We start from the raw sequence: 20499 nt of genomic DNA, 5'->3' as shown, positions 1-20499 counted from the left end.
TGTCACAGCAGCTCCAGGAATGTCTGTTCTAAGCTGTAGTCTGGGATCAGCAGCCACAATGTTGGTTCTAGAGCTAAGCAGCCTGAGCTCTAGCCATTGCATCTGTATTCCAGCTACAAGGAGGAGGAGGGGCAGAAGATACTGCTCCACGCTTTCATGATACTTCCTAGAAGTCAGACAGTACTTCTGCTCACACCCTGTTGGCCAGAACTTAGCCACGTGGCTCATTTAGCAGCAAGGGAGGCTGGGAAATGTAGTCTTTATTTCTGATGGCCATGTGCACAGCTAAAAATCTGGGGCTGTATGACTAAGGAAAAAGCAGGGTAGGGAATCGGTTTTAGCAGTCAACAGCAGTCGCTGCTGCATGTCCCTAAACAGAGGTTCATTTATTTCTGGTGAATGACTTTGTACAACCCCAAAGCGTGCAGTTTCTATGTTCTTGTCGCCAAGTGTTTTCTCAGTGGCCAGAAACAGCAGTTTCTGAGGGGCTTGTGTTGTAGATGATAATACAAAGAAGAGAAAAAGACGGGTCAGGTGTCCCAAGTGTGCATTTAATCTCAGTGTAAATATTTTTGTGAAGTTCAGTCACCCTTGTCTTCTGGAGAAATAGGTTCTTAATCTAGCTGTTTACTTTCTTCCCTCAGCCCCTGGTCCAGTTTCTGACTTTGGAGTGACGAATGTCAGCACAAGGGCAATTGGCTTAGCTTGGAGGAGCAATGACTCAGATTGCTTTAAGATATTTACCAGAAAGAATGGAATTGGAGAACCTCAGGAGAACACAACCAGCAACCAAAGTATTGTCATTGGTGGCTTATCCCCCGGAACCATGTATGCTTTTGAAATATTTCCGAGAGGACCAAATGGGACTACAGGGGATCCCCAGACAGTTTGCAATAGCACTGGTAAGCAAATAGGCTGTGTTTTCTGTTAAACTGTTTCTTAAAGGAAATCAGTGTAATTTATAACGTCAAGTTTTTCAAATATTGCTTTTCTTTTTATCTAAGAAAAATCTTAAAAAAATTTATAATAATAGTAATGCATATTCGTTATATAAAATACACAGACAAGCAAAAAGAAGAAAATCATATAGTAAACCTATCAACCAGAAATAATCACTGACAACTTTTGATGTGTTTTTGGTGTATGAAATAATCATGGATAACTTTTATGATTTTATAATTTTAAGATAATATAGGTGTGTGTGTACATATATTTGTATTTTTTTTCTTTTATGAACATTGAAGTCATCCTATTCACGTGGTTTTATAATCTGCTTTTTTCTACTTAGCGACTTCTTATGGATATTTTTCCCTTTCAGTATAAATAGTTCTACAGGATAATTTTAATACCTGCCTGGCATTCCATTGTCTAAATCAAGGGTCAACAGATAATAATGGCCTATGGGCCAAATCTGGCCCACTGCCTGTTTTTATAAATAAAGTTTTATTGGAACACAACTATGCTTATATATTTACATATTGTCTGTCACTTCTTTTTTTTTTTTAAGATTTTATTTATTTATTTGACAGAGAGAGTGAGAGAGAACAAGCGGGGGAACAGTAGAGGGAGAGGGAGAAGCAGACTCCCCACCAAGCAGGGAGCCTGATGCGGGGCTCGATCCTAGGACCCTGGGATCATGACCTGAGCTCCAAGGCAGACGCTTAACCATCTGAGCCACCCAGGCGCCCCTGTCACTTCTTTTGTACTAAAAATGAGTAGTTGAAACAGAAAATATATGCTCCATAAAGCTTAAAATATTTATTCTGTGGTCCTTAAAGAAAAACTTGGTTGACCCCTGGGATAGATTATTGTTATTCAAAGTGTGATCCAGGGACCCCTGTGAGTCCCCTAGGTTCTTTCAAGACAGGGTATTATTATTATCATAATGCTGCTGAAATGATATTTGGCTTTTTCACTTTTATTCTCTCATGATGAGTGAATAATGGAGTTTTCCAGATGCTATATGACAAGGGATGACATCATCACTTGGATGACTAATGGAATGTATACTTGTGTATTCTTCTGTTTTAAAAAATTCCTCATTTTTTATTTCTAATACAGTAAATATAAATATAGCCTATATAAATAAAAATTCTCTTTTAAGAAAGTAAAGGGGTTCTGAGATTCAAAAGTTTAAGAATTGCTGATCTGGATGTATTGTAACTTACTTAAATACCCCTCTTCTATTGGACAAATAGATTATTTACAGTGTTTCATAAACAACGTTGTTCTTTAAGGTTAAATGATATTGATGAAAATATCTCATGAAAACAACTTAATGTTCATTACTGTTGTTTTTAAAATTTGAAATAAATACTTTTGGGAAAGTTTGGAAAACATACACTATTCTTTGATCTTTGATTGCAGGAGAATTGAAATCTTTTATGCAGAGGGGAAGAATAAAGAAATAAGAATAATTCCCGTAGGCACACATGAAATCCGTTGGGCTTTTGAGATTTTCCTTGTGTTGGTTTCTTCAACTCTGTTGGTTGGGTTAAGACATTGCTAGTTACTTGGAAGATCTGCTTCCAAAATAAAAACTGCTACCATGCATTCCTCAGATGAAAGGTAGTAATTCCTTTTCAAGTCTGAATTTTAGATTAGACTGTTGAGATGGGGTCTTAATGTCAACATATATTTCTTTTCTTCTTTTGAGAATGTTGCTAATGATGAGGATCACCATGGTGTGGGACCCTTGGTTTTGTGTGACTTGCCAGTGACCAGAGCTTAATGTAATAATAGTTAAACATATTGGGGGTCTACAGAGTGCTGGGCTCTCATCCTTTATTTTTAAATTTTTATCACAACTTCATGAGGTGGGTACTGTTAAGCTCTCTATTTTCCAGAGTAGGGAATGGGTGCTTTGTGAGCTTAATAACTGGCCCAGAGTGACAAGGTAGTGCATTGGCCTCTGTCTGGCTTTGAAGAGTGGGGTCTTGACAAGAGTGTGGACTGACACTTTGACATGGTGCAGCTGCAAAGCAATTTAGGACTGTTTGTTGAGAAGGCATCTCTTGTACTGTAGCCTATAGTTGAGTCTCACTGAATGGAAATCAAGAAGAGTGGTAATAAGGCACTAGTCTCTTAGGGGATTACCATTCTATTATTGAACAACTTATATTATTATTAAAATCTGTATAACAGCATTAAAGGCAATTTTGAAGAAGGGAAACAAATATAGTATGACCCAGCCATTCCAATCATATATATATATGGGACTGGAACAGTTATCTGTACACCAGTGTTCATAGTAGCATGATTCACAATAGCTAAGAGGCGGAAACAACCAAGTGTCCATCAACAGAGCAGAGGATAGACAAAATATGGTATATCTACACAATAGAATATTATTCAGCCATAACAAGAATGAAATTCTGGCTCTTTTTTGTGGTGCCTCGGAGGCGGTAGGCTGCTTCAGGATGAAGCTGAACATCTCTTTCCCAGCTACTGGCTGCCAGAAACTCAGTGAAGTGGACGATGAACGCAAACTTCGTACCTTTTATGAGAAGCGTATGGCCACCGAAGTTGCTGCTGATGCTCTGGGTGAAGAATGGAAGGGTTATGTGGTCCGAATCCGTGGTGGCAATGACAAACAGGGCTTCCCCGTGAAGCAGAGTGTCTTGACCCATGGCCATGTCCGCCTGCTGCTGTGTAAGGGGCATTCCTGCTATAGACCAAGGCGGACTGGAGAGAGAAAGCGCAGAGCGGTTCGGGGTTGCATTGTGGATGCCAGTCTCAGCGTTCTCAACTTGGTCATTGTAATAAAAGGGGAGAAGGATATTCCTGGACTCACTGATACTATGTGCCTCGTCGCCTGGGGCCCAAAAGAGCCAGCAGAATCCGCAGACTTTTCGGTCTCTCTAAAGAAGATGATGTCCGCCAGTATGTTGTGAGAAAGCCCCTAAACAAGGTGAGAAACCTAGAACCAAAGCGCCTCAGATTCGGCGTCTTGTCACTCCACGTGTCCTCCAGCACAAACGGCGGCGTATTGCTTTGAAGAAACAGCGCACTAAGAAAAACAAGGAAGAGGCTGCAGAATATGCTAAACTTTTGGCCAAGAGAATGAAGGAGGCCAAAGAAAAACGCCAGGAGCAGATTGCCAAGAGACGGAGGCTGTCCTGTCTGAGAACTTCTACCTCTGAGTCCAGTCAAAAATGAGATTTTCTAAGCGGGACGAATAAATAAGATCAGACATTAAAAAAAAAAAAAGAATGAAATTCTGGTACCTGCTACAATGTGGACGAACCTCCAAAACATTAGGCTACATAAAAGAAGCCGGACACAGGAGGATAAATATTGGATGTTTCCATTTGCAAGAGGTTCTTGGAATAGGCAAGTTCACAGAGACAAAAGTAAAATAGGGGTTACCAGGAGGGAGGATTTGCTGTTTCATGAGAACAGAGTGTATGTTGGCGGTGATGGAATGTTTTGGGTATAGATGGTGGTGCTGGTTACACAACAGTGTGAATGTGTTTAATGCCACCGAGTTGTACATTTACAAATGGTTAAAATGATAAATATCATATGTATTTTACCACCATCAAGAGGAAGGGAATCAAGAATAACGCCTCTCTTCTGACGCAGCTGCATTCTTTTTACATCTGTGTCCACAGTCATAGGTTTTGTTTATATCATTGTAATTATTACACAAATCATTGTATTTTGTATTTGAACTTTTTTTTTTTTATGGTATTCATGTTTTTAGTGGCTGCAGAATGTTTCCTTAGGTAGCCAGATCACAGTTTACAAAGCCCTTCTCTTTTTGTGGAATATTTAGATTGTTTGTAGGTTCTTTTACCTTTATAGATAATGGCTTTCTTTTATGGTCTTTGTGGAATCCCTTTGACATCAGGAATTTGGTGGTAGGGAAAGAAGCCTCTCGAAGCTGCCTCCCTTTAAGAACACACTTTAAAAAAAAAATCAATTTTGGAAGAGAGTATATGCATGTGGTACAAAATAATGATAAAAAAAACCCCCACAAAATGTTTTACAGTGAAAATATTTCCCTCTTTTGTCCCCTTCAGTCACTCAATTCCTCTCATTAGAGATGACCTTGGTTCCCAGGTGAGAAGAGAAGTGTTTTGAAAGCAGGGGCGGGAAAGACGCCCTGCTTATGTTGTTATTTCTGGGCCATGATCTGTGCATTCGTATTACATCTGGTTTGGTGTGTAGAGGCGAGGTGGGCGGATCAGGGTACCCACAGTATTCCTGAGGGAGATTTCTCTTCTGAGCCCAGCTCTGAGGGTGGACCGTGTATGTGTGTTTTCCCTTCACCCTGGCCTCAAATTCTCCCAATCTAGTGAATGTCAACTCTCCATTTCAGCTATTCCCTTCAGTATGCCTGACTGTGTTGTAGGAAGATGTTTTCTTTTGAGGAAGTGATTAAAAAATAAAAACCTATTTATCGAGATATAGGATACATCCTGAAAAACACACACAGCCTATGTGTGTGGTTTGATGCATTTTCACAAATTGAACCCATCTGGTCATCAGCACTCAGATCAGGAATCTGAACATGATTTCCACTCCAGAAGACCCCCAAAGGGGGCGCTTTTAGGGCAAAAGCAAAAGACCAGAGAACTGATAGGATGAATTGGTACATTCATCTGTGTTATGGAAGAGCCAAAATCCCAGAAAGAAATGAGTGTGTGTGTTTCTCATTTGTTTTGGAGTTTACATTTTGTGAACTCATTTGAGACTTTGATGGCAAAAGAACAGTTGTCTTGACACTTCAGAATCAAGCTGGGCATTATGATGGTCCTTGACAGACTTCCTTTTCTCTTCCTTTCTTCCAACCAGAGCCCAGTGTAGTCTTTGACATCCGTGTGCTCCGAGTCACCACGACCGAAATGGAGTTGGAGTGGCAGAATACAGATAATGCTTCTGACTATACCTACTGCCTGGATGTACGGTCCAAGTATGGTTTTAACAAGACAAACAGTTCTCACAAAGCCATCACTCTTAAGGACTTGGTTCCAGGCACCTTATACAACATCACGATATTTCCAGAAGTGAACCTTGTCGTGGGCGAGTCCGACTTCACTGTACAGTACACATGTAAGTTTCTTAGGATGCCCTGCCAAGGGTTGTTCTCGCTCACCCTGTCCTGGAGGGTGGGAAGTAAGTATTGGTTAAACATTGGGGAAACCACTGTGTTTCTGGGCTCCTGGTAGAGTAGGAAGCTGCTTAAGTGGAAAACGTTGGAAATCAGCAAAGGTTCTGCTGTTCTCAGCATTGGTGCTGAGCTGTGTGAACCTGGAATTATCTTTAGAAGCAGAAAGTGATCCATCCGATAAGCATGGACGACGTAAGTGTTCCATTCATTCCTTGGGAATACAGACTAGAGGAGGGTCACCTTGTCATGTTGACATTAGATGATATTGCTCAAGCGAGGAGCTTTGCATGCAGCAGTAAGGGTGTCTTGCTAATGTTTGATCTAACTATATGGTAGACATGGTAGTTTGTGTTATCTTTTTAGTATATTTTTATCTTTCATTAATCAGATTTCCAAAACAGGAAATTATATCTGGAAAATGTATTTCAGATAAGCTTAAAAGTATTAAAAAAATTTTTTTTGAGACTTAATCTATATAATTATTTTCTGAAGGTCTTTTTGGGAAGCCTTCTATTGTTTGAGTCAGCAAATGTAACTTTTATTTATTCTGTCCCAAGGGGGCCAGGCTGTTTTTAGAGGCAGTAAATAAAATAGTCCTAGAATTGAAGGCTAATCCATGCTTTTTTTTTTTTTAAATGAAGTGCCCAGCAATGTATCCAATATTAAAATATGTACCAACACCACAGCAGCAACCTTAAGTTGGCAGAACTCTGATGAAGCTTCTGATACGTACATCTACCACCTTCTTATTGAGAAGGATGGAAATTCTAGCGGGGCAACACAACTTGTCACAGACATGGGTATCACCAATGCCACAGTCACCGAGTTGATACCTGGCTCGGCATACACAGTGAAGATCTTCACCCAAGTGGGGAACGCCACCTTGTCCCTGGCTCCTAGCTGGCAGTCATTCTGTACAGGTGAGTAGCCCCAGGTGCCACTTGGACTCTTTCCTGTGTGGCGCTGCCCTTGCAGGTAGGTCCTCCACAGACTTTATTAAGTTTCTTGTAGTATGCAGTACACTGATCTCTTCAAGACACCCTGTTAGCTTATTAGTGCTGTCTTGTCGTTCTTACCATTTATTCACTCAACAAGTATTTATTGAACAGTTGCTATATGCTGGGCACTGTTAAGTGACACCCATAAGTCCCAGCCTTCCTGGAATTTTTATTCTGGTGGGGAAGACAGATAATAAACAAGATAAGTAAGTAAGTTATTAGATGACGATTACTGCTAGGGAGAGGGAAAAGAACAAGGAAGGGGGCGCCCGTGAAAAGGTAACCATTCAGCGAAGACCTGAAGGAAGTGAAGGAGCCAGCCATATGGCTATCAGGGCATAGAGCATTATAGGTAGAGAAACAGCCAGTGCAAAGGCCCTGTGGCTGGAGTATGCCTGCTTTGTTGAAGGAAGAGCAGGAGGCCAGGATGGCAGGAGTGGACCAATGGGAGCAAGGGGGCGACGGGTGGGTAGATGGTGAGACCCAAGAAGTAATGGGCCAGGAAATGGATGCCATCCAGGCTTGTAGTTCATAGTTTGACTTCCCCACTGAAGAAGATTGAAAGGATATTGTTAAAATGGATGCTCAGCCTTTTCACCTGTCTTGATCCTTATCTCTCAGTGTAACTAGTGCTATAAAGAGAGGGGCAGTAACTGAGGGAGCTTTCAGAGAGGAACCCAGGGGCGGCCTTGTGTTTAACTGAGGGAACTTTCAGAGAGGAAACCAGGGACTGTTTTACAGATGCTTCTGAGTGCTTCGGCTCACCGATCTGGTTGCGGCACCTTTGTCACGTTGGCACCTGTGCACCACTTTATTCTCTACCATCTTTCTACCTATAAGTTCTCTTCCTTTGACCAAGCTACTCAAGTGTGTTCAGGTGGATTTGGAAGTGGAGGGTCCCCATTGGCTCAGCCTCCCTGGTAGTGTAGGAGCTGGGACCTTGATGACCTATGACCTTTCACGTGGAGCAGCTAGAGAAATCCTGGCAGCTCTGAGTCATCTCTGCTAACGCAGGCTCCATCCACCTGGTCTGGACACTGATCTTTGGGGTTTGGGTGGCTTCCGTTGCTGATATTTATCTTGTCTATAATCATTGCAGCCTATAACAAGAGAAAAATATGGATGAGCATTTATGACTGGGGGCGGCCGGAAGAGGAGCTGTGGGGGTAGGTGTGCATTGGGCAGATACTTTTCCAGGCATCAGGTGGAGAATGTGGTAGGTGCACCAAGTGATTTGTTAGTGCTTTTCCTGCTGTAAAATACTGCAGCACTGAAGTGGTGATAATACTCTCCCCCAGCACATTAGTCCGCAACCCCAGGATCATGACCTGAGCCAACATCAAGAGTCGGAAGCTTAACCGACTGACAGCCAGGCACCCCTAACGCCCCATTTTAAAGATGAAGAAACTGACCCCAATTTACCACTGATTATTCAGCATGTTTTGTGTCCATAAAATACCCTGGACTTGGACTTAGGAAACCTGGGGTCCAGTTTTGCCGTTGTTGCTTACCAGCCATGTCATCTTTAGCGACTTAACGCAACCTCTCGAAGCCTCCGCTGATTCGTCGGCGAAGTGGGACAGCATCAATCCTACCTCTTCCAGGCGGCAGGCAGCTGGGGGTGGGGGTGGGGCGGCCCTGGAGTAGGGGCTGTGGCGGTGCGCGGGGACCCGGTGCGGTGGCTGCGGTGGCTGCAGGGCTGACGAGAAACTACTAACGTTCCTGTGGAAGTAAAGTAGAATTTCATAAGAACATAATGGATGGAGAAGAGAAAACCTATGGTGGCTGTGAAGGCCCTGATGCCATGTATGTCAAATTGATATCTTCGGATGGTCATGAATTTATTGTAAAAAGAGAACATGCACTAACATGTGGAACAATAAAAGCCATGTTGAGTGGCCCAGGTCAGTTTGCTGAGAACGAAACTAATGCAGTCAATTTTAGAGAGATTCCTTCACATGTGCTATCAAAAGTATGCACGTATTTTACCTACAAGGTTCGCTACACTAACAGCTCCACAGAGATTCCTGAATTCCCAATTGCACCTGAAATTGCACTGGAACTGCTGATGGCTGCGAACTTCCTAGATTGTTAAATAAAATAAATTACAATAAACTGTTAACTTTTTTCAGTATTTAAAAAAAAAAAAATCCTACCTCTTCCAGAAGGATTGTCAGGAGGGCCCCAAGATGAGATGACCGCGGGTGAAGTTGTTGCTGCCTCCGTACCGTTATGCCACAGTGAGCTCTCATGGAGCCCTGTTCTCTTCCAGCGTGGTGACTGATGACCACTGTTTCATATAATCCCCGTACAGTCCTGCAGCTGAGGCTTAGTTGGGGGACTGAGCCAAGGTCACACAGTTTAGTAATGCCTGATTCCAGGTCAGCCTCTGCGTCTTCTGCCATACCTCATGGCTCTCTCCTCATTACAGATGAGCCACGATTCTGCTGCTCCCTCAGGGCCAGTGTTTGCAAAGGCACGAGTCCCAGACTCTCATGATGAGCTGTGCTTGCTTTGCAGATCCTGCACCAGTAGCCTCCTTCCACTGCGAAGTTGTCCCCAAAGAGCCAACCTTGATTCTCAAGTGGGCCTGCCCTCCTGGCACCAACATGGGCTTCCAGCTGGAGATCAGCAGAGGAGCTTGGAAAAATGTGACAGACCTGGAGAGCTGCTCCTCAGAGAACGGCACTGAGTACAAGACGGAAGTCACATATTTGAATTTTTCTACCTCCTACAACATCAGCATCACTGCCTCTTCCTGCAACAAGATGGCGTCTCCCGCCCAAAACACCTGCCTCACTGGCATCACAGGTAGGCTTTGTGGTGGCGACGGTGGGGGGGGGCGGCAGGTGGCACTGGGGTCACCTCTGGAGAATGCCGACCCAGTGGATCTGCAAGTGTGGCCTAGAAATCTGTATTTCTTTTTAAATTTCTGCTAAAATACTTGTTTTTGTTGGCCCAGACTGTTAATTCTATAGAAATCTAGTCTTAAAAAGCATAGAGTAAGAGGGACTCATTTTTAATATTCCAAAAGTTTCCTTTGTTTTACAGAATAATTCATTGCCACGTTTTCTTTTAAGTGGTAAGTTCCCTTATTGCGTTAAAAAAGAAAGCATTTTCATAGAAATATTCAGATACAGAAGTAGAAGAAAGGATAAAGAAACCCCCATATCCATCATCACAAATTGTCAGAATTTGACCAATCTTCTTTCATTTAGATCCCCTCCTCCCTGATTGGATTACTTTGAGACCAGTCCTGGTCATTCTGTACTTTTATTTATGAATATTTCAAGAAGTATTCCTCCTGGATAGAGGCTCCTTTCCCCTTTCTTTCAGACAGAACCACATTGCTATTACCATCACACTTAAAAAGTGAACAGTACTTTTATTCACCATGATCACCTATCCAGTCAAGACTCATATTTCCCGAGTCCATATTGACAAGCTTCCCAGCTATTTTGGGGAACGGGAATCACTTCCTGTTCAGGGGATCCCACTGGTGAAACTTTTCATGCTCATTGTCCTTATTTCTTGTACTTGGAAAAATGTTGCTTCTTACAGCTTTGCTTCATTTTTATCTGTCTTTTCCTCGCCATGCCTTTGCCTACGTTACATCTTAGATCAACGTGGTGGGGTGGTTTTGCTTTGTGCTTTTTGACCCCTGGGTATGTTTCCTTTAGGGTATCGGAATGTTTCTGGAAATTTTCCAGAGACTCTGTGGTTGTAATAGTAAGAGAAGAAGGTCTCTTACTACAGGGACACTGACTTGAAAAGTGGTTGAGGGGTTCTGTGGACAGAGCCTTGGATTTAGACAGGCAGACCTGGGTTTGATTCTAAGTTCTGCCTTTTACCAGCTGTGTGATCTCAGAAAAGCTACCTAATCTCTATGAGTCTTGTTTTTCTTAGTTATAAAAAGGGGAAAGAATACTAGCTTTCAGGACTGTTATACAAATTAGATGAGGTAATGTGTATGGAAGACCACTTGAGAGCGGCCACGTATGGCTGCTCGGGTTGTGCATCACACAGTTCCAGGGGACACCATTCATAGGGATTGCAGTGTGCATGGGGCTCCTTGGAGTTGTGTAGTACACAACTGTATCAGATGGCCTGGGTCACACTCCTTTGGGTTTCTGCAGCACTCTAGAACATAATAGAAATAATGAACCTTTTTTGTAGTTCTGTTTTATAACGTCATCTCTTCAGCCACTGAGGAACGTAAGCCATGTCTGAATTGGTATCTCTGGGGCTACATGCAGTGTCTAGGGAAGAAAAGGAACTTGTCAGAAATAGTTGTTTCTGAAGCTGAACAGTATGGTTGGTTTGGATAATGACCACTTCTTTAGTCCAGGAATTCTCTTACTTTTTAATCTGTAGCTCTCCCTTTCCTCAGAGGAATTTTTCTTTAAGATTTATTTATTTGTTTGAGAGAGAGAGCGGGGGGCGGGGTAGGCCCGGAAAGAGGGGTAGAGGGAGAGAATCTTCAGGCAGACTCCGGGCTGAGCATGGAACCTGATGCGGGGCTCGATCTCACGACCCATGAGATCATGACCTGAACCGAAACCAAGAGTTGATCGCTCAACCATCTGAGCTACGCAGGTTTCCCCCTTTCCGCAGATGAATTTTTACATACAAATTTAACACATCTTTTATTTAGCATAAAAGTGGAGCTGTATTTTCTCTGAGAGGTATGGGATGGGTAAATCTTGGAGAAATGGAGCGATGGTTTTTTTAGCCATCATTTGTTAGTTGCTCACTCTATGCCCCGGGGTAAGGGACACTGGTGAGTAAGGGAGACAGGGTCCCTGGAGCATAGGATTCAGATAAGCAGAGAGGGAAAGGATTTCCAGCCGTGCAGGTGGATGAGCTAGCATGCTCCTGACGATCTAGTCCCCTCTGTGCAGCTAGAAGGCAAAGAACTGAGGGGAATCCTGGGAGCCTGGGTTAGGAAGCCAGGCTAGGTTGTTGACAGTTAGACTTGGGGATAGTGCCCCCAAGTGGTCACTGCTGTCAGTTACTTGAGAGGTTGCCCAAAGCTGTGCTGTCCAGTAGAAAATAATTTCCTAGGAGCTGCATTTAAAAAAAAGTAAAAAAAGGGGACCTGGGTGGCTCAGTGGGTTAAGTGTCTGCCTTTGGCTCAGGTCGTGATCCCAGGATCCTGGGATGGAGCTTGGCGTCAGGCTCCCTTGCTCAGCGGGGAGTCAGCCTCTCCCTCTGCCTTTGCTCCTCCCCTGCCCACTCGTGCATGCTCACTCTCTCTGCTCTCTCTCTTTCTCAAATAAATAAATAAAATCTTTACAAAAATTAAAAAATAAAAAAAGTAAAAAGGAAGAGCCCACATTGATTTAAATCACATTTTATTTAACTCAGTATAGTAAAAGTATCATTTCAACATGTACTCTACATGAAGTCAATTACTGATGAGTTATTTTACATTCTTTTCTCATGCTGAGTCTTTGACATCCAGTCTGTGTCTAGCTCACCTGGATTTGGGCTGGTCATGTTTTATGAGCTCAACAGCTCCGTGTGGCTGGTGGCTGCCGTGCTGGGCGGTGCAAATGTGAGAGCCACGCTATGTGTTTTTGTTCAGTTTTCTCAGTCTCCCTGAATCTCGACCACAGTAATGAAAACACTCTAACTGTGTGTGGGAGGCAAATTTAGGGAGAGAGAGAGAGAGAGAGAGAGAGAGAGAGAGAGTGTGTTTGTGAAGGATCATCTTTAATTCAGCATTTTCTTCCTTTTGTATTAATTCGGAGGCTGACCTCAGAAGCTCAGTTCAGAAAGCGGAGGCACATCAACATGAAGGTTGTGCATGGAATGTTCCTGCGTGGGCTTTTCTGGTTTCTGGGAAGAGGGTCAGCCGGGTTTTTCTAGGTGGCATTTTTAACCAACTCCAGCAAAATAAATGAGGACTTTAGTTTGAGGAATGTGGACCAGGAACACAGCCAGGCCTCAGGAGAAAGTGCATCCTCTCTATGTCAGTTTTGCTTTTCTCCAGGGCTCTCTGTTCCATCACTGTCCGCAGCCAACCATGCTGTCTGGCGCCGCATCCACGTGGTGGGCAAGTGGCTGCGGATGGCTCCCCCCTTAGACTTCCAGCCGCACAGGCTCTCTCTCGCTCTCTGTGTATTATCCCAGTTCTCTAGGTCAGAAGGGGCTGGGGGAAGATAGGAAAGGCAGGTTGTGTTCAAACAACAAGGCTGCTGGGAGCCTGCCAGGGCGTGTGGCTGGGCACGCCAAAGGTGCCATTATGAGCTGGGGGATCTGCTGTCTCTGCCTCCCACTTCCTTCCCCGTCTCTTGCTCTGGATGTGCTCTGCATGAGCCCCCCACACCACTCCCAGAGCAAGGGCAGAGCTTGAGGGCACAGCAGCAAACTTCTCCTTGATAATTTTGTTCCCTCTTTGGTTTTAAATGGTGGGTAATCATGTTTCGTTTTGTTCTGTTTCAGACCCCCCTTCACCAGATGGATCCCCGAATATCACGTCCATCCGTCACAATTCAGTAAAGGTTGAGTTCAGTGGGTTTGAAGCCAGCCACGGACCCATCAAAGCCTATGCGCTCATTCTCACCACTGGGAATGGTAAGGAGGGGTCAGTTATGGGTTAAACAGCCCATAAGCCATGCCGTGACCGGGGGCCATTCCTGTGCCCACTGAGGCACATTGGAGATACAAATACATGTCTGTTTTTACACTGTCACCCACGCTTTGGCACTCAGAAGGGGGTGGGTGAGCTAGTTGCCCAATGATCTAGGTCAGGGTTGACAGACTTTCTGTAAAGGGCTGGAGAGCAAATAGTTTAAGCTTTGCGGGCTATGCAGTCTCTCTCACAGCTACCCGACTCTGGCTCTGTGGGTTGAGAGCAGCCGCAGAGGATTTGTGAAGAATGAGTGCTGCTATTCCAATAAAATATTATTTATCAGAATGGGCAACCGACTGGATTTGGCCTGTAGGTTCATACCTTGCTGACCTCTGACCTAGGTTTTTCTTCTCTTTTACAGCACAGAGTCTTTTAGGTGACAAAATGTTAGTCTTAACCAACTCTCTCTCTCTCTCTCTCTCTCTCTCTCTCTCTCTCTCTCTCTCTCTCGTGTGCGCGTACACACACACACACACACACGCGCGCACACACATCGTACTCAAAGGGTGGCTTTCTCTTGAAGGAAAACAGAAAATGATTTCTGCGTTTGTGGTGGGAACGTGCAAAAATCTTCCTGACAGCTGAGAGAGGAGGTGGCTCACACGCCCCTTTGTTAGCTGCACGTGGGTGCTTTGCAACAAGGCTGGGTTTTCAGGGCCAAGTGTTGTTGTTTTCGTTGATTCTTGAAATGTGAACAATGCAGTGCTGCCTCTGCCCATTCTCTCAGCCCATGGTACTGTCCTCACCTCCTCGAGGACTGAGAGGTCAAGCATCCCGTAAGGGGTGTGGGGATCCTGGAAGACAAGGAATTTGCTGGTGTCATAAACCCATGGCAGAGTTTCAACAACTGATGCTGAGATCTCTCAGTCTCTCTGTCTTTTCATTTTGGGTCTGTTTCAAGTCATTTTGTGGCGAAGGTTTTCAGCAAAAATCCAAGCTTAGATGTCGTTGAATGAAGGAGGCAATATTTCGGAGGGACCAGAGTGACCAATACCAGCCTGTGGTGGATGAGACCGCACGTGCCAAGTCGATGGTCCGGGTTGGAAATCAACCCCACTGTGTATGCAGTGTGGCCTTGGGCCCAGGTCCTTTTAGTTTTCTGTGCCTTCATTTTCCCACCTGTAAGATGGGGGTAGTAAACCCACGTGAGAAGACTATTGTCAGTGACATTGTTTAGTACACAGAGATTAAGTAAGTAAGGCACGTAGAACTTGATATAAGTAAAGCCTGACACAAGAGCGCACATGTGAGAGATGGCAGCTCTCACCGTTACCGCCCAGTGTCAATGCCATTATTCAGACGCGTTCCGGGAAACTTATCTCTGTCGGCAGTCACTTGCTTATGACTTTCTCCCCGTGTGCCTTTCTTAGCTGCTCACCCGTCTGCAGATGTTTTGACATATACGTATGAGGATTTCAAAAAGGGGGCCTCAGACACTTACGTGACATACCTCATAACAACAGAAGAAAAGAGACGTTCTCAGGGCTTGGCTGAAGTCTTGAAATACGAAGTCGATGTTGGGAACGAGTCAACCACGCACGGTTATTACAATGGGAAGCTGGAACCCCTGGGCTCCTATCGGTAATGGCCTAGTGGTTCTTGCCCTTTGGGGCTGAGCCTCGTGAGTGCAAAGCTTTCCATGCCTGGGGTGGTGGCCATGTCTCAGCTACCTCTTGCCTTCTTGTCATCCCATAGGGCTTGTGTGGCCGGCTTCACCAACATCACCTTTAACCTTCACAGTAACGGACTCATAGATGGGGCCAAGAGCTACGTGTCCTTCGGTCCCTATTCAGATGCAGTTTTCTTGCCCCAGGATCCAGGTAGAGAAAGAACAACAGTGCTGTTAACATTTCAGCGGGGGTTTTGCTTCCGGTGTCTGCGTGCCTCCCTTGGCTCCCTGGGAGGGCTGGCTGCTCCTCCCAGAAGTTGAGATGTCATGTGGCCATCAAGACCCACCTCCGCTTCCTGGAAGGAGGCCCCGCCCCCGCCCCGCCCCCTGCATGCCGGTTGCCCTTCCACTCTGCAGACACACTGAGTCCTTTTTTCTCGGTGTGGTCATTTGTGTGCCCACGTGCCAGGCACACCATTTGACTTTCAGAGCATAAAACCTTCCAACTTGAGGGTCGGAAGGAGCCGCAGAAGTCATCTTGTCCAGCTCCTCTCTGAGAAACGAGGCTGTGAAGGCCCGGAGAAGGGCAGTGACTTGCGTAGAGGCAGGCCTCAGACTCCTTGTCAAGCATGCCCGTCCTCTGTCCCACAGAATGAAGTGATTCGGGAGCCTCAGGGACCCAAGGGGGTGGTATATACCTTCAGGCCGGAGACAAAGTGATGAACTGGTTTGTTAGTTTGTCTGGTTTTTATACTTGATAGTTGTTGGCTTTGGGAAAGAAGCCCCAGGAGCAAAGTTCAGGGAGTCCCCACCCCCTTGCCCAGTAAACAAACGGGTTTTCCGTCACTTGAGCACAGTGCTGTAGGTCCTTCTGCTTGTACGGGGCATTAGTCCACAGACTCAGAGGTAGCAGGAACTGTGGGGAACATTTTGTCTAGTGGTTTTTAAACAGGGGTCGCTCCAGTCCTGACACCCTCCCTGCCCCCACCCTACCTCCACAAGAGCGTTTCTGCCTGGTTTTCTATGTTATATATTGGGCTGCTGCATGCGATTTTGTTTGAAGAAGGACATCAGCAGTAAGAACAACTCGCAAATCACAGACAGTGCAGTTCTCTACATTTGCAGCTGAGGAACCCGAGGGGAGGGGAGCCGAGACTTTCTCAAGACCAGCCCGTTAGAGGTGGGCCGGGGCTGGGAACCTGGCTCCCAAATGCCTAGACTAATTTTATGTCCAAAGGTATTTAACACACACACACACACACACACACACACACACACACACACACACACATTCTGATTTGAGGACTCCGGGCCTGTTGTTTGTGAACATCTTTTTTCTTTTTAAAAACTCAAAATTAGTTCGTGAGCACCTTCTGAAGTGCCTCCCATTTGGACTTTTCTCAGGTGTCATCTGTGGAGCAGTGTTTGGGTGCATCTTTGGTGCCCTGGTAATTGTGGCTGTGGGAGGCTTCATCTTCTGGAGAAAGAAAAGGTGACTGTTACTTCTGTTGGTGATAGTACCCTACTTTTTTTTTTTTTTTTTTAAAGAATTTCTTTGTTTATTTGTGAGCGAGAGAGAGAGAGAGAGAGAACACAAGCAGTGGAAGTGGGAGAGGGAGAAGCAGGCTTCCCGCCGAGCAGGGAGCCCGATGCAGGGCTCGATCCCAGGATCTTGACCTGAGCAGAAGGCAGACGCTTAACGACTGAGCCACCCAGGCCTCCCCCGCCCCATACTCTACCTTTGAAGGGAGCTTTCTACTATGGAAAATTTCAGACATTCACACAGTTGGAAGGACTGGTGTCTTGGGCCCCCATGTCCCCGTCCACCCACACTCTCTATTGACTGGCCAGTCCTGCTTTGCAGCCCCTGCCAGCATCAGGTCCCGGCAGACACTGCGGCGTAGGCTGCTCCCTTGAAACCGTGCCTTCTGGTTCACGGGCCAGTTGTGTGGTGGTAAGAGATTTCATTTTAGAATTGGTAAGTTTGAACACATGCGCTTCCTGACTAGCAGATAGGCAGCTTCGATGCCTACAATAATCTGTGATGTGACACCGAGGAGCGTTTGATAAATATGGTGCGTAAATAGTAAAAATAGCATCTCTGTTTTGAGTGCCTACTGTGTGCCTGGATTTGTGTTTTCCATCAATTCTCATATTCATGGGGCTCTAGAAGGCAGGTCTTCTTTTTTTTTTTTTTAATGTTATGTTAATCACCATACATTACATCACTAGTTTTTGATGTAGTGTTCCATGATTCATTGTTTGCGTATAACACCCAGTGCTCCACGCAGAACGTGCCCTCTTAATACCCATCACCAGGCTAACCCATCCCCCACCCCCCTCCCCTCTAGAACCCTCAGTTTGTTTCTCAGAGTCCATCGTCTAGGAGGCAGGTCTTGAAAGCCTCATTGTGAGGACACACAAGCCAAGTGTAGGAAGTGTGGAAATGAACTTGAACCCGGTGTTTGCATCTCATTGCTCGCTCTCCTATCTGACCATGTGTGGGGCGGGTGAAGCCTGTGTATCCGCAGGGATTCTTTTGCACTCATCAGGTGCTGCCAGCCAGGGAATTTCATTCTGGCTCCGAGTTCCTGAAAACAGCCGCGCCAGGTTCTTCTGCCGCCATCTTGCCCTGTTGGGTTGACAGGCAGATTTTAAATTTTTTGGTGTGTGTGAGGAAAGGGTCAAAACAGCTTTATTGTTTCTTGTTGAAATAAAAGTTATACATTCTTGTGGCAAAAGACAAAACAAGAGAAGAAGAAGAGCAAAGAAACGAGGTAATTCATAATCACAGCACCTGCACAAAACTACGTTTAACATTGATATAATTGTGAAACTCACACATGAATACACACACACACACACACACACACGGAATCACATGTATCATTTTCTAGTCTGCTTTATTATTTAAGACGTGGACAGCTTCAAATCTTTGTTTTAAGTGGATACAGAGTATTCAACTCTAAAATAATTCAGTTTTCCTGATGTTTTTGGTTTTGTTTTGTTTTTTTTGCCACAGTTACTTAACCTGTCCCTAAATACTTGGACACATTCATGATTATTTCCTTAGGCTAAATTCCAAAGTGGGCAGTTGCTGGCTCAGTGGGTATGATGCCTGCTTTCAATTTTTTTTTTTTTAAGATTTTATTTATTTATTTGAGAAAGAGAGAGAGCACAAGCAGGAGGGAGGGGGATAGGGAGAGGGAGAAGCAGGCTTCCCGCTGAGCAGGGAGCCCAATACGGGACACGATCCCAGGACCCTGGGATCATGACCTGAGCCTAAGGCAGATGTTTAACCCACTGAGCCACCCAGGTGCCCCTTAATTTTGATACATACTGACAAATTGCCCTCCAGAAGGCGGGTTTTTTTTTTTTTTTTTTTTTTTAAACACCAAGACGGGATTTAGCCAGCAATGCAGGAGAGTGCCAGGAGCCCCACCACCGTACCTATAGTGGAGATGTTTTCTGGTTTATTCCATTAACTTATCAGGAAGCCTTTCTCAAAGAACAGTATGAAAAAATGACTCTGGCTTTACAAAAGGGTCATGCTGCTGATATACATTTACCCAAAGATATTTCTGACAGTGGCCTGAGCAAGATTATTCCATACTTTCGGATGGTTTGAGAGTTACTTCACAGATTTGTAACCAGGGTTTGCTGCCTAGACCTCTAAGCTTAGTATTAGGGAACAGGATTTAGTGTCATATATATAAAAAAGGCATTTTGTAGATACATGAAAGGGGAAAAGCCCAGAATTACCCTTTTTTGGTCTTAATGGGTCTTTGTTTCTTTAAAACAGGAAAGATGCGAAGAATAATGAAGTATCCTTTTCTCAAATTAAGTAAGTCTCTGGAGTTACGAGCTTTATTTTAAGACATTTAATCCTCCAATCTGTTCAGTGACTAGGGAAGTTTTGGTGGAACTTGCTGTCATTTTTTCTGACTGACACATTTGGCCATGATCATCCAGAAGTTCTTGCTAGCTTTGTTTTTCTGGAAGGAATCTATGTTTATTAGTCTCCTGAAGCTAGTAGCTTCCTTGCCATGTTCTACTAAGGCAAGTAAAACCTTACTTCCATATTCTACCAATAAATATGTATTTTGTGATTTAAAAGAAAAAAGAAATGGGTTACCAATATCTAGGAGAAGACCTCGTTGGAAGTCACAAAGCCAATGAGTTACATGAGAGGATCTAGAAGTGAGATTTCCTGATTTACATTTCAGTGTTTTGTAAATAACGTTATAGTGACCCTCCCTCCCCATTTATTACTATGGTTTTTGTTCTTTTGGGAAGATGTTTACTATCATTTCTAGAGTCAAGATTGAGTCGGTGTTTCTAATGGCTTTTTTTTTTCCTTTCCCTTTCTATGATGAAGACCTAAAAAGTGAGTAGCTGCTTTAATTTTTTAATACCTTGTATTTTTCTGTTTTGAGCGTGAACATTATGGAATGTAAAAAAGTCCTAAGTTGTTCTGTTTTCTTAGATCCAAGTTAATCAAAGTGGAGAATTTCGAGGCCTACTTTAAGAAACAACAAGCGGACTCCAACTGTGGGTTTGCAGAAGAATATGAAGTACGTGATTGTAAATAATGTATTTTTAATTGCTTTACCTGTCTCCTGAAAGTTGGGAAACCACCCATGTTTGTTGAACGGGAAAAGCACTGGATGAGAGGTGGCCCTCTTAGAGGGGAGAGGAGCTCTTGCGTGTCCCCCAGGGGTCCCACTGTGGCCGTGTGGGCTGGGAGCACTTAGATGTACCTCCGTTGCTAGTGGTTTGTGTGTTTAATCTCATTGAGAAATGAAGATTATGCAGAGAGAGGGAGAGAAACTGCGCATTTCAGTCTGAGGGCTGTTAACTGGAATAATTGGGAAGCTGTGGGGGCTGGCATGGGGGGCCGTGGCCCAGGTCCATTCCTGAGCATTATGTGAAGTGCTGCGGAAGGCGTTTCTGTGCTTCCGTCCCCGTGTGCTACCACCCCCACCAGCCCGGAGCCCCTCCCTCAGAACGGCCATGCACACTCACCGTCCCCATGCTGCCCTGCTGCCCTCCCTGCCCTGCCCTGCTGCCCTCCCCATGCTGCCTGCTGCCCTCCCCACGCTGCCCTGCTGCCCTCCCCGCCCTGCCCTGCTGCCCTCCC

The 20499-nt window shown here is 44.7% G+C and overlaps 1 protein-coding gene and 2 pseudogenes across 1 annotated transcript in view; all 3 read left to right on the top strand.

Annotated features, from left to right (window-relative positions):
• PTPRJ (protein tyrosine phosphatase receptor type J) overlaps positions 1-20499 on the top strand; it is a 52343-nt gene that overhangs the window by 13325 nt on the left and 18519 nt on the right. The window contains exons 7-17 of the mRNA XM_025878701.2: positions 645-902; positions 5800-6057; positions 6757-7035; positions 9634-9924; positions 13561-13692; positions 15121-15331; positions 15446-15570; positions 16764-16851; positions 19162-19203; positions 19738-19746; positions 19846-19933. Of these exons, the coding sequence (XP_025734486.2) occupies positions 645-902; positions 5800-6057; positions 6757-7035; positions 9634-9924; positions 13561-13692; positions 15121-15331; positions 15446-15570; positions 16764-16851; positions 19162-19203; positions 19738-19746; positions 19846-19933 (1781 nt within the window). The remainder of the gene's footprint in view (positions 1-644; positions 903-5799; positions 6058-6756; positions 7036-9633; positions 9925-13560; positions 13693-15120; positions 15332-15445; positions 15571-16763; positions 16852-19161; positions 19204-19737; positions 19747-19845; positions 19934-20499) is intronic.
• Positions 3399-4369, top strand: LOC141374749 (small ribosomal subunit protein eS6-like; annotated as a pseudogene).
• LOC141374713 (elongin-C pseudogene) lies at positions 7380-9224 on the top strand (annotated as a pseudogene).

This window comes from Callorhinus ursinus, unplaced genomic scaffold (genome assembly GCF_003265705.2).
Source record: "Callorhinus ursinus isolate GAN/ISIS: 27379988/994484 unplaced genomic scaffold, GSC_fseal_2.0 scaffold21, whole genome shotgun sequence".
Taxonomy (NCBI): domain Eukaryota; kingdom Metazoa; phylum Chordata; class Mammalia; order Carnivora; family Otariidae; genus Callorhinus; species Callorhinus ursinus.
Note: the sequence above shows the minus strand (reverse complement) of the source record. Positions and strands in the feature narration are given on the sequence as shown.